The sequence below is a fragment of the Balaenoptera borealis genome (genome assembly GCF_965194805.1).
Source record: "Balaenoptera borealis genome assembly, chromosome: 2".
In the NCBI taxonomy this organism is placed as follows: domain Eukaryota; kingdom Metazoa; phylum Chordata; class Mammalia; order Artiodactyla; family Balaenopteridae; genus Balaenoptera; species Balaenoptera borealis.
This window is the reverse complement of record NC_138867.1, coordinates 124,289,827-124,303,748: the sequence shown is the minus strand read 5'-3', so window position 1 is coordinate 124,303,748 and position 13,922 is coordinate 124,289,827. Positions and strand designations below refer to the sequence as shown.

Sequence of the window (13,922 nt, the reverse complement as noted above, 5' to 3'; positions counted from 1 at the left end):
CCCTTTCTCGCACCCCTTTGTCTGCCTGACTCTTTCTTGTCCTTCAGGACTCAGACTGTGTCGTGACCTCCATGAGTAGGCTACTTGGTCTCCTTTTAGCACCACAGCCCTGGTCAGGCCCTTGTTTTAGACTTTCTCACCTGGAATTTCGATGGCCTGCTTCCTTAAGAACATTCAAGGCTAACATTTATCAGGTGTTCACTATGTGCCAGCACGGTTCCAGTCACTTTATTACCTCAGTTAACCCTTACAGTAGCCCAGTGAGGTTGGCTCTATTATCGTTCCTATTTAAGAAGACAAGGCTCAGACAGGTTAAGTAACTTGCCCAGCATCACATAGCTAGCACGTGGTAAATGAAGATTTGGACCCCGTCTTTGTGCAGCAGAGCCTGCAACTGTAACCACTGCATTATGCCACCTCCTTGCAGTTTGAAGTCAGTGGCCTGACATCAAGGATGGTCTCTTGGTTCATGTAGCATAGTCCCAAGTTAGGCTCTGAAGTTAGATAGCCTGAACTCAGGGTGAGGGCAGCTATCAAACTCGCTCTGTCATTGTCTGTGGTTACCCTTCAAGCCTCAGTTTCCTTGGCTCTATAATGGGGACAATTGTACTTGCCTTATAAGGTTATGGTGGACGTTATAGGAGGGGATGTATCTCTTGTTCTCATTGCAGTACCCAGCTCATAGAAATATCTGAAACATGGTGGTGGAATAAATGATGGGCAGTGCCCAGTGAATTCAACTTGTACTGCCCCTTTCAAATCCTCATATGTCTCTGCAGAGATGGGATTTGGTTTGGGAGGGAGTGAGTCTGATGCTGGGCATGGGGGAAGAAGGCTGGATGGAATGGGGATGGCCAGCCTCTGGTGTTGTTTACATTTCTCAGAGAGGTTACTCTATAGAGATCGTGGACAATGGGAAGAATATTCCGTTTCATTTGGAGGGTATGGATTGTATCTTCATTACGCCCAAACAACCTGCTTTTCAGCCACAACAGTTAAAAATTAACTGGCTCCATTTCTACTGAGGCCCAGACTAAATGTTTGGTTGGCTGGGCATGCCATGTATCTGCCACTCTGGGTGGAGATTGCTAAACTCATTAACTCACCGGGAGTGCTTTTCGGGGTAAATACGAGGTGTAAGTACTCATATTTTGACAAATCATACAATGCCTCCCTGTCTTTATGACTTTTCCCCATTTCTCCATCTGGATTACTATATTCAGCTCATTGAGTCATGCAGTTGGGCCTGACGATTTTGTGGAATAGACATGGGTCACTATCACACAGAAACACCAGGGCATGTGACCACATTGGCTCTACCAACCCCAAAGGTCTGACACAGGTGCAGTATTCCTTGGCAGGATTATGGTTTTGTTTTTGTTTTTTTAAGGTCTGGAAAAGTCTTGACAATTCAATTTGCCAAGTGTGTGGTTGCTACGTAAAATATGGATGTTTTTAATCCCAGGATCTTCAAGAACTGTCCAGGGAGAAGGTCTAATTAGACCTGCCTTTTTTTTTTTTTTAATGACATCCAGGCTTAGTAGCAAATGATATTTATGCACTGAAGTGCCCACATTGATGGGCATGCAATAAATGTTAAATTACAACAATTAAGTTAAATGAGAATTAATGATTTGTCTTACAGCATTGCCTCCACTCCCTGGGATGCTCTTTTACCCCTGTTTACAAGGCTTTGCCTGGCTGGTCCCGCTCACTTCAGCCCCATCTTAGTGGGGTCACCTACTTTTGCAGATTCCATCCTTCTTTCCCCACCTGTCAAGAATGTCAAGGCTGCTCTCCTACTCTTTTATCTTCTTCCTGGACACTTCCCCTAATCCTCTTTCTTTCTCACTCTCATCACCTCCCCTCTCTCTCCTCCATATTTTCTTCACTCTCCCTCTTTCTCCTCCTTCTTACCCACTTTTCCTCTCCAACCTTATTTGTCCAGTCCCTTTTTTATAGAAACTTTCCTCTAGAAGGCACCCTCACCCCAGCCATGGATTGGCATCTTCTCAATGACACTGTTGCCTTATTCTGCAACCTGGTGAAACAGCTAGTCTGCCCCAAATAGAAGAAATCAGTGAAAGTAAAGACTGTTGCAATGCAAACAGAATGTATATCTAAACTCAGACCCCTTACTAAGTTGTTTCTAAGCATGCTGTGTTTTCTTGGGGAAGTCAGACTAGAGCCAGGATGAATGAATTGTCCGTAACACCATACAAGACCGTCTCCACAAGTAGGTGATTCCTGCTTATCTATCGTGTAGGATTATATGTGGGCAAACAGATTGAGAAGCTTAAAGTATGACAATAGTCAGCTTTCTCTCTGACCTTGTTTGGAGCAAAGCCAGGAAGCTGACTCTCTTTGGTTTAGAGGGTTCTTGGAATGTTCAAAGTATCCGTCTCACACCCTTCCCAGAAATTCTCCCTTGGCAGCCAGGATTATGACTTGATGGAGGGACAAAGATATGGGGGCTACTAGTGGCTGGTGTCTAGGTCCCAGAAGATGGCAGAAGCTGTTCTAAGATGTTGGGGCCAAAGAAGTAACGCCAGCCTTCCACCATTGTGACCCACCTGGCTGAAGCCCCTTTTATAACATCATAGAGATTCTACACAGAACCCAGAGGATGAGAGGCTGCACACTCCACGCTGGGGAATAGAGTGGGCAGGATGAGCTCCCATTCCTTGGTCTGGGTAGTGGCCTTGCTACATTGAATCATTACGTTTGGAAGGTCACCTAGTCTATCTTCCCAGCCAGGGCAGGAATCCCCACTCCCACCTGTCCTTTCCTGGAGGTAAAGTGGGCAGAACAAGGACCCATGCTCGAGTCCCCAAAGAATGGCAGGACGCCCTCAGTGGAGGCATACTGTATTTAAATGCAATTCACCTCTTTGGGGTCTAGGAAAAGCCACCTGTAGATTCATTTGCTGGGAAACACGGTCTGCGTGGCCGAGGCAGTGGGCGCTGGGGTCATGGTTTTGCTAAAAGTTGACTTCCTCCGGAGGTCTGTCTGCTGTCCAGAATGGCAGCCGCTTCGGTGGGCGAATAGGACGGTCATCTCTGGGCCCAAGGGGGCTGCTTCAGGCTGGGACCCCTTCGGGGTGGCTGCTTGTTCAGGCTTCCCAGAGGTGTGATGTTTGGCGGGAGGAGGGCTGTAATTCTGAAATCTCACGGTTTTGACTTGCTGTAAGACAGAGGAGAGCAAAGGGACATAGGTGAGTGGGAGACCTGTGCTATTTCCCCCTGGGACTTGGTTCATGCTGTTTCTCTACACTCGTCCCTTCCTGGAATGCCTCATTCACGTGTTCATCCAGCAAATACTTGTGTCTGTCATGAGTGTCGACCATGCCTCACCACTCTATCAGGTGCTGTGAAGCCAAGAGTGAACAAAACCGCCCTGACAAATGACAGTGATAGCCAGTGCCACCACGGGGGAAGCAGAAGATGCTGAGGAATGCGGAGGAGTATCCAACTGAAGCTGGAACGGGGCTTGTCGGAGAAGGCCTCTTAGAGGCAGAGTTATTTCAGTCGAGAACTGAAGAACGACTGGGAATTAGTCACTAGAAATAGGGGGGACAACCACCTACCTGAGAATAGGGTCCTTCCCCTCCCCTCTCTCCTTTCCACCTGCCAGTAAGGCCTCCCCATCCAGACAGTTCCTTCATAAATCCTCAGAGCAGAGGTAGCCAACTGGACACTGCTGACTGAATATAGTCTGCACAAAGTCTGGGAGTTTGATTTAGTGGCTAACACATAAAAATTGGGAGATGCATATAAAAATCAGCATTTTATATGTCCCTTAAGATAATCAAAGTGCAGGCACACTGGGGCCTGTGCCCCATTCTGGCAGCAATTGGCTGGAGCTGATTAGCAGGCCCTGCTTTATGTGGGAGTCAATGATCTGATGTTTGCATAAGCCCTTCCCCTCTCCCTTCTTTCCTAGCCTGTTATAGATCTTGTATATTAGGTTTTACTTTGGCCATTCCCTGTCTTAGAGGTTAATAAAGTGTTCTGTGCTACTGCTCAGAAATCTTTTTTTTTTTTTCTGTGAAATTCAATCCCAGTGTCTTGGGATTGAAAGGTGAGTGGGAGACCAAATGTCTTCCAAATGAAGACATCCAAATGTCTTCATACTTTTGACCCTTACCATGTCCAGCAGAGGTCTGGGCGCTTACTAAACACAGTTTGAGGGCTGCATCTAATGGCTTGGGGGCAATTGACAAGTGGGGTCTGGGAAACTTTGAATTATTTGAATACCGTAATTCAGAAGAAGAACTCTCAACATTTATATCAGTTAACACTAGCTTTTTCCAAATGCCTTTCCCTGCAAGCTTATAGCTTAACATTAAGAGCATGAGTTTTTGTGTCAGATCTCGATTCTACTCCAGACACTCATGTGTGTCAGCTGTGTGCTTCTGGGTCATGTACTTTAACTCCGTAAGCCTTCATGTCCTCATTTTTAAATGAGGATGATAATAATAATTATAGCTACATCAGAAGGTTGTTGTCAGAATTAAATGAGATAGGACATGTGAAGTACTCAGCACAGTGCCTGCTAGGTTGTTAGCATTCAGTAAATGCTTAACAAAGAGGAGGAAACCACACCATCTTTCCATTTGGAGGGAAATGGGTGATGGTAGTGATGATGGTGATGGTGGTGATGGTGGTGGTGATAGTGATAGTAATGGTGGTGGTGTGATGTTCAATACACTAAAAGATAACAGTCACCTAATTTTCTTCACGTCACCTCCTCCGTCCCTGCCTCAAGCATATTGTTGAGAACATAACACTTTTGCAAAAACTCTTATGACTTCTAGTGGGAAAAGCCCTAGAACCGATAACTGATAACCGCAAAGGTCCCGATAACAGTTGTTGGAGTAGTTATAACTCAGTGTGACCTTACTAAGTCACTTACCTTCTCCTGTGCCTCAGTTGCCTCTTCTATACTGTGAACGAGTACGTATCAAGCCCTACGTAAGTACTTTACTCATTTAACTCCTCTCCAATCCTATGAGGCTATTACTCTTCTTACCACCATTTTACAGATTAGGCAAAAGAGTCTCAGAAAGGTGAAGTGTTTTAACCATAGTCACCAGCTAGCAAGCAGCACAGCTGGAATTCAAATCAAGATTGTGTCTGATGCCAAAGCCGTGTTTTTTCCAAGTTGCCTCTGGGCCTCGAAAGAAGGATGTATAAAATCCTCTGGAAGCCTAAAGGAGATTCAGTAACATGTCTGGGGAGGGTGCGGGTGATGTGAGGATATGGAAGGGGCGTTGTGTGCGAGGATTCTTTGGAGGCTGCAATTTTGATTCCTCGTCCATTTACGGTGAAATCTCAGGAGCTGGGACACTGTGCAAAGTTAGGGGTCTAAAGAATCAGGCCCCCCTAATGTCACCTACTCCTACCTTTTCGCTGCCATTTCTTGAGTTCTCTGGTTTCACCAGGATGGATGGCGGGGGAGATGCAGGCAGTTTTGGTAGAGGCTCACTCCTGGCGAGGATTTCTTTGCCTTCCATGATGAGGGAACTGGCTGCTGACTGGATCCTGGTGTCGCTGCCCCTGCTGACGCACGTGAGGGCAGGCTCCCCAGTGGCAGTGGGCTTGGGTCCCATCTCCGCCACCACCGCCGAGGCTGAGGAGGGGGCCCCCTGTGGCTGGTAGAATTGGAACTGCTGAGGCTGGACGACCATGGTGGGGTTGCGTCTGAGGGAGCCCACCACGAGGGTGGGGACCCCTGACTGGACGGGTCTCTGCAGGGATCCATCTGGGGAATTGTATGACAGAGATATCAGCAATGGGGCGGCTGACAGCAGCTTGGGTGGGAGCTGGGTAAGCAGTGTGTCCTGATAGCCCAGAATAGTTAAGTGCTTTCCCGATTTGACTGTGCTCACATTCTCCCAGGGTCTTTCAAAGGTGACCTTATTCTTTTTTTAGTGCTGTTTGCTGATGCTGGCAGCAAATGACTGGCTAGGCGAATACTGGGGGTGGGGTGGCGTCAGAAGGTATATCACCTCTATTCGTCCTCTCCCTCTCTCTCTCTCTCTGTCTCTCTCTGTCACACACATATACACACACACTCCTACTTTCTCCCTCCAGGCCTTTAAGATGGAAAGTGAAGAAGACAGTCCTAAAGAGAGAGCTTCACCGTGAGAAATAAACATAAAGGCATGCAGACCAAAGAGGAAACAAAAGCAGAGACAAAGAAAGAGACAGCAGAAATTGAGACACGCAAGAGAGAGTCAATGGAGAGGCATGAGTGGGAGGGAGAGAGGGCAGGAGAGAGGGGAGAGGACTCCAACCCGCTACTTAAAGAAAATTCTGGTGGAAGCTGTAGGCCTGTGGTGGTGGGACCTCTGCTTTTCATCAGGTCTGCAGGGAGGAAGGGTGAGCGGGATTTAGGGACTGTGTGCACCAGGCAAACGTGACAGCAGCCGGAAGCAGATTTGGAAAGGTTATTCCCAAGTTAGGGATGTGAGTGGATGAGCTTCGTGAAGTCCCATGACACAGGCTCTGGAATCAGATCTCCTCCCAGGGAGCCAGGGGCACATCAGTCACATCATCCCCCTGGTCCTCGGTCCCCTGGTTGTAAACTGGAGCTAACAACAGCACCTCATGGCCTGGGGTGAGGATTACATTTTATCATGTGTGCAAAATGTTAGGATAGTGCCTGGAACATAATAAATGCCCCATGTTTTAAAACTTTTTTTTTGTTTTTTTACATAAAGGAGAAGCAAACTCTAAAAATGCATGGTCCAGGAGTTTGGTTTTGCCCCTTCCGTTTCCCTGAGCTCCTTTTTTTTTTTTTTTAACTGAGATAGTCCTCCCTCAGTAAAAGGAAGCTATTCCTTCCCCTCAAATTCTCTGGAAGACAGGAGATCCCCATCCTTTGAGCATATGCCCTGTGGGTGACCTGGAGAATAATCGAGAGTTCATTGTGCTCTGTGGGGGGCAGTGGGGGAGACACCCTGAGAAGCATTTTGGGCTATTTCTTCATAAGGGTCTCCCAGAATTTAGAGCTATAGGTGACATCCAGCAGAGATGTTAGTTCTTTGTGACACTCTATGGACACGTGTGTGAATCACAGTCATCTGTGTCCAGCACAGAAGGCCTGAGCCAAGGCCATGTTCTGTGTCATGACTCTTTATCAAGCCGGGTGTGAACATGAAGAGCAGACGCTCACTGTAACACCGCTGGCTGGCGTTCTCAGCTGCCACCGGCAACCCAGCCACCACTTACACAAGTCTGACCTTTCAATGTCAATGTCTATTTCTCCACTGACAGCCCTGTGAGATGCATACAGTCAATTCTCTGTCATTTCTCTTTGCTTTGGGGAGATTGATAGCTTGACCATCCTCACCTTGGGAAAAGGGAGACAGAGAAAGCCTCTGGGACCTAGGAAGGTCAAAGCCACACTAGGCAGACCTGTCCTCAGGCTCTCGGAAATGGGTGAAAAATCAGTTTACCGCCTTATCTACTTATCTTGTCTACTTATCTTGTCGGGTTCCTAATTTCCAAGAGATTTAATGCTTTCTTATCACATGTGCATATAATGCAAGCGGTCAAAACTCCAAGCCAATCAAGATCTACACAAAGATAGAGAGGGAGTGTCGAAAGGAAGTGTGAACAATTGCCAAGGGGCTGTTCTCCTTGGTATTCAAAAGTGGTCTAGACTATGTGAACATTTCAATGGCAAGTGAAGTGAATTACATTCACATTCTGGAGGGACCCAACATGATCTGCTTAGCTGAAGTAGCAATATTGATACTGATAAAATGCTATACTATAAAAATAGCTAACATTTCTCGAGAGCTTATTATGTGCCAGGCACTGTGCCATTAGTCTTTTTTTTTTTTTTTTTTTAATTGATTGATTGCTATGTTGGGTCTTCGTTTCTGTGTGAGGGCTTTCTCTAGTTGCGGCAAGCGGGGGCCACTCTTCATCGCGGTGCACGGGCCTCTCACTATCGTGGCCTCCCTTGTTGCGGAGCACAGGCTCCAGACGTGCAGGCTCAGTAGTTGTGGCTCACGGGCCTAGTTGCTCCGTGGCATGTGGGATCTTCCCAGACCAGGGCTCGAACCCGTGTCCCCTGCATTAGCAGGCAGATTCTCAACCACTGCGCCACCAGGGAAGCCCCTGTGCCATTAGTCTTAAATGAATTATTTAATGCCCTGATGAGGTAGGTACTATCTTTATTTTCATTTTGCAAATGAGAAAACTGAAGGCCGAAGAGGTCAGTAACTTGCCCGAGGCTGTTGTGGTGGGATAACTTATTGCACGTGTGTTTTGTGGGGAGAAGGTGGAGGAGAGGGTGAGGAGGAAGGCACCGTTGGCTAGAATTAAGAGGCAACAGTGGTGGGATTGGTGGTCAAGCAGATGATCAGAAAGCACTGAGAAAGGGTAGAACTAAGATAATTGCATTAATTGTCTTGGGGCACTAATTGCTTTAATGTCTGTGTGGCATATTGTCCCACATGTGAATCTTTTGCTCTGACTAGTACTACAATTTCATCTTTAATCTTTTTTTAAGATAGCAGGAGGGATGGCAGAGCCCAGTTTAAGTCAGGGGATGTAGAACAAATCAAGTTGACTTTGCTTGGCTCGTTGTCTTCTTCTAGAGAGGTGTACGAATATAGAGGCTTGATGTTTTATAGAACAATGGGTTTCAACCACTTTTTTAGAACCCCTGAAAATGAAGCCTTATACAGAAATTCAATATATTAGGAGATAAAAACATGGCTTTGAAGATGAAGGAGCTATGTAATTGCCATGTGTGCAATGTGGATGTTATATAAAAATAAAACCAAGGTGCACAACAGTGTACTAAGATTACAAGGTATGTATGTACATGGACGAGAACTTGGGACTGGGGGGGAAGGATATGAGGGAGACATTTGTACAGTATAATGTACTTTTGTACAATATAATTTTTTTTACCTTGTGCATATATTAGTTAAACAAAGTGGGATTCAGGGGCTCTTAGCAATGACTCCTCTTTTCCTCCTCCCCTGCATCCTTCCCTTGTTTCCCTTTTGGCACCTCCTGAGGGGTTCCGTGGAGCACAGTTTAAGAAGCATTGATCCAGCAAGTGCTTTAGTTGTTCTGTCTTAATAAGAACCAGCATCCACCTTGGCCATGCTCTGATTACATGTTGGCACACAGGGCTGGTATCATCCCGATCAGTCAGCGTGCGTGTATGAAGTGACTGAGGGCGGGGACCTTGAGTCCCTGTGGCTTCATCTGATAAAACAATGCAGTCTTTGGGAAGTGTAAAGCAACCTTCACAGAGGCTTATTGTAAAGCCAAGATCCTTGTTTTTGCAAAAAGCACTCTGTTTGCCAGTGTGAGATTCCCCCATCCCCTAGCTCTAGGCACGTACCTCTCTGCCACCACTTACTCTTTCTCATGCTGCTCCGTGCTTTGCGGAGGGAGCCCTGCCCCAGGGTCCCCAGACCGGCCAGGTTCCGCACGGGGTTGACTATGGCCGTGGGCACGAAGACGGACTTGAAGGGCTGGCTCTGCCGGGGATCACCTTCTGAAATGCTGCCTTGGGAGGACACAGAGGAGGTGGATAACGTCCATGTGGCGTAGAGAGCAGAGCTCCGGGAGTCTGGAACACTAGATGTCTTTCTGGTTGTGCAAATTTTTTTTTTTTTTTTTTTTTGTGAAAGAGAAGAAATAGAGAAAGAAAAGGTTCAGTCAAGAGTCCTGTTTTAAAAAAACGATCAGCTCCCAACTGTATAGCACATGTGGTCCCTCCTCATCCTATTCCTACCCATACATACATAGATACATATATATATGTTTACACTTGTCTTCATCACAGGCTTAACTATGGAGGCCTCAGCTTCCACACCTGGATAACTGTGTGGCATGCTGAGGGCGGGGAGAGGGTCTCATACTGAGGCCGGGTGGAACTAGAAGACTTGAATGTCATCATCTTTCACTCCAGCTCTGCTCACTCTTCACCCCGTGTCCCTTCAGCCCTCAGTTCAGAGCACAAGATCTTGTATGTGTTCATTTTGCTTCGCAGGGGCGATTTCTTGTTCTTTCAGTGACTTTCCCACTAGATCCTAAACTCTTATGAAGGCAGAGATTTTATATGACTTGTTTTATAGCCTCTGTGTTCTGCACATATTGTTTATTAATAAATGTTTGTTGAATGGCTGCCATGATGCTTTTAGCACTGAAGCCAGTCATTCTGTCTCACACATAGTAAGCACTTACTGTATACCCACTGTAACACCCAGCATTGGCCAAGCACTTTGCCCACATCATCTCACAGGTTCTTCTCAACAGCCTTCTGAGGTAGGTACTATTAGTGCTACTGTTTTGTAGGTTAAAAAATAGAGATTTACCGTTACTTGTCCAAGCAATTAATAGATCTGAGATTTGAACCCAGGTCCAGGCTGGCCCCTCGCTCTACCACTAAGCTACCCTACCTTCTGGCTAGTTAGAGCATTCATCATTTGGAAAACCCTGCGTCCCACTTGAAAATTAACAAACTAAAGGAGCTGGTAGGCCCTACACATGCCTCCATAAGACCTAATTCTTCAGCCTTAGGCTCTGATTTTTTTTTTTTTTATTTTTTATAAAGCTGCTTTTAAAGTTTGGATTCCCCCCCCGACCCCCCGCCGCCCCCCACCCCGAGTTTGAAGCCATTAGGCTGTTGTTTTTATTTATTTATTTATTTATTTATTTATTTATTTATTTATTTATTTATTTTTATTTTTGGCTGTGTTGGGTCTTCATTTTCTCTGCGAGGGCTTTCTCCAGTTGCGGCAAGCGGGGGCCACTCTTCATCGCGGTGCGCGGGCCTCTCACCATCGCGGCCTCTCTTGTTGCGGAGCACAGGCTCCAGACGCGCAGGCTCAGTAGTTGTGGCTCACGGGCCTAGTTGCTCCGCGGCATGTGGGATCTTCCCAGACCAGGGCTCAAACCCGTGCCCCCTGCATTAGCAGGCAGATTCTCAACCACTGCGCCACCAGGGAAGCCCCTTAGGCTCTGATTTTTAAGAACAGTGTTAATATTTTGTAAAACAGCAATCTCCTGTCCATGTTTCCAGCCTGCAGCTCCCTGAACCCCATGGGGAATGGTGTCATTTTACATGTCCTTCTTGCCCTTTTACCATCCTGCCCCAACATCACAGCCCCTATCGAGTAGTCCGTGAATCCCCTTGTCACTCTGTTGATTAAATAACCCCTGCTAATTCCCTGGAGATAACCAGTTCAACCAAGGCCCCAGCACAGAGATGCCCTCCACGTATTTTCCTTCCTGTCAGTGCCTCCAGGTTTCTCTTTAGGTAATTTCCCCTTATTTCTCCTTTTCTCTCCTTGTTTTGCTTTAGAAAAGTATATGTAGTTTAACATTGAGCCACCAGTGTTGTACAAGATGGGAAAGGCATCGTGTAATGCAGCCAACTCTGCCCAGGAAGCATATGCAGCCCAATGCACTGGGAACTGCTGCTTGCGGAGAGGGGCTTCTGTCCACAGCCTTCAGCCTGCTTCTGGCCCCTGGGGATGCAGTCAGTGAGGTGGAGTGGGCTGTACACCAGGAAGAGCTCAGACTACATTCTGGAGATGAGGGCTGGGCTGGAGAGAACTCCCCAGCACTGGCTTGCCTGGCAGAGTCTGCCTCTACCTGTGTTGTTTTTTTATTTTTATAAATTTATTTATTTATTTATTTTTGGCTGCATTGGGTCTTTGTTGCTCTGCGTGGCTTTCTCTGGTTGCAGCGAGCGGGGGTACGCTTCGTTGCACTGCGTGGGCTTCTCATTGCGGTGGCTTCCCTTGTTGCAGAGCACGGGCTCTAGGAGTGTGGGCTTCAGTAGTTGTGGCTCACAGGCTCTAGAGCGCAGGCTCAGTAGTTGTGGCATGCGGGCTCAGTAGTTGTGGCATGCGGGCTCAGTAGTTGTGGTTCATGGGCTCTGGAGTGCAGGTTTCAGTAGTTGTGGCACGTGGGCTCAGTAGTTGTGGCTCGCGGGCTCTAGAGTGCAGGCTCAGTAGTTGTGGTATGTGGGCTCGGTAGTTGTGGCTCACGGGCTCTAGAGTGCAGGTTTCAGTAGTTGTGGCACGTGGGCTCAGTAGTTGTGGCTCGCGGGCTCTAGAGCACAGGCTCAGTAGTTGTGGCGCACGGGCTTCGTTGCTCCGCGGCGTGTGGGATCTTCCCGGACCAGGGCTCGAACCCATGTCCTCTGCATTGGCAGGCGGATTCTTAACCACTGCACCACCAGGGAAGCACCTACCTGTGCTTTAAACAAAGGCCTCAAAGTGTTGGATGCTACAAAATGGACCAGCAACACGAAAGACAGGTTCCAGATTTGTTGCCAGCAGCAGCCCAGACAAAATACAGTTAATGAGGCCCAAGCCAGCCTAATTCCACCAGTCCCTTCCTTGGACAACTGTTTACAGACCAAGGTGCAACTTCATTTTTCTGGACCTAGCATGAGGCCGGATTCCAGAAACTCCTAAATCTCAAGTCCCCCATCCAACACTGAGTCCCTCTATGTCTTTTGGCAAAAAGCTCAGCACTTACACAGCATGTTCTTCTAACATCAAAGCACTTTGCAAACATATATTCATTAATCCCCATGACACCCCAGACCTGCAGATATTATGATCCCTGTTTTCTAGATGGAGAGACGGAAAGATATTCTGGGTTTAAGCGGGAGGTGTGTGTGTTGCCTCTGATTCACTCCACTGGGCTGCTTTGAACGTGCAGGTCCCTGTGTCCCCTTTTCTACCTGAGATACGAGCCCCTAAGAACTTGCGCAATATTTGAAAGGGACATGACACGCAGCGGCTCTATCCTGCTCAGCCCTGCCAGTGACCTCCTGGTAACACAAAAGCTTGGACCATGACAATCTTTATATAGTTCTATGTAGAAAGTTAAAGGCAAGTGAGTGGTGGCCCACGTGTCACTTTTCTCCACCCTTAGGCATCGGGATGGCATATGTGTCCAGTGAAGGTTGCCAGAAAGAGAAATATTCTGGCTTATTGGGCAGAAGGGCATTCATTGGGAGGACAGGAGGGGGCGGAAAGAGCTTGGAAACAGGATCCAAGGGAGGCTGCCAAGAGCTGGGCAGCAGGGATCTGAGGTGGGAAGCGTCTGATCAGGTGCTGCTCCTTGAGTCCCCGCCATGAATGGCCTTCAACTCTGTCCACATTCTTTCCTCCCTTGTTCCTTCCTTGTTCATGTTTCCAAGTCCCAAGAGGCTGAGCCTGTCCCTCACCTGTGGTGATGAGTTGAGGAGGTTGGGGATGAGGGGAAGGGGTAGAGGGAGGAGGAGGGGGAGGAGGAGGGGGAGGAGGAGGGGGGAGGGGGAGGAGGGGAGGGGAGGAGGAGGAGGAGGGGAGGGGGAGGGAGGAGGAGGAGGAGGGGAGGGGGAGGGAGGAGGAGGAGGAGGGGAGGAGGAGGAGGAGGGGAGGGGGAGGGAGGAGGAGGAGGAGGGGAGGGGGAGGAGGAGGAGGAGGGAGGGGGAGGAGGAGGAGGAGGGGAGGGGAGGGAGGAGGAGGAGGAGGGGAGGGAGGAGGAGGAGGGGAGGGGAGGGAGGAGGAGGAGGAGGGGAGGGGAGGGAGGAGGAGGAGGGGAGGAGGAGGAGGGGAGGAGGAGGAGGAGGGGAGGGGAGGGAGGAGGAGGAGAGGGGGAGGAGGAGGAGGGGAGGGGGAGGGAGGAGGAGGAGGAGGGGAGGGGGAGGAGGAGGGGAGGGGGAGGGAGGAGGAGGAGGAGGGGAGGGGGAGGAGGAGGAGGAGGGGAGGGGAGGGAGGAGGAGGAGGGGAGGGGGAGGAGGAGGAGGAGGGGAGGGGGAGGAGGAGGAGGAGGGGAGGGGAGGGAGGAGGAGGAGGAGGGGAGGAGGAGGAGGGGAGGAGGAGGAGGGGAGGGGGAGGAGGAGGAGGAGGGGAGGGAGGAGGAGGAGGAGGGGAGGGG

At 48.6% G+C, this 13,922-nt stretch overlaps 1 protein-coding gene across 2 annotated transcripts in view; it reads right to left on the bottom strand.

Annotated features, from left to right (window-relative positions):
• Positions 1-13,922, bottom strand: part of SH3RF2 (SH3 domain containing ring finger 2) — a 142,449-nt gene that overhangs the window by 14,527 nt on the left and 114,000 nt on the right. Inside the window, exons 8-10 of one of the 2 annotated variants that reach the window (XM_082382706.1) lie at positions 9,376-9,626; positions 5,405-5,763; positions 2,887-3,183 (exon numbers count right to left, since the gene is read on the bottom strand). In XM_082382706.1, the coding sequence (XP_082238832.1) occupies positions 2,920-3,183; positions 5,405-5,763; positions 9,376-9,626 (874 nt within the window). In that variant the 3' untranslated portion in view covers positions 2,887-2,919. The remainder of the gene's footprint in view (positions 1-2,886; positions 3,184-5,404; positions 5,764-9,375; positions 9,627-13,922) is intronic. The other variant, XM_082382707.1, reaches the window with a different exon arrangement.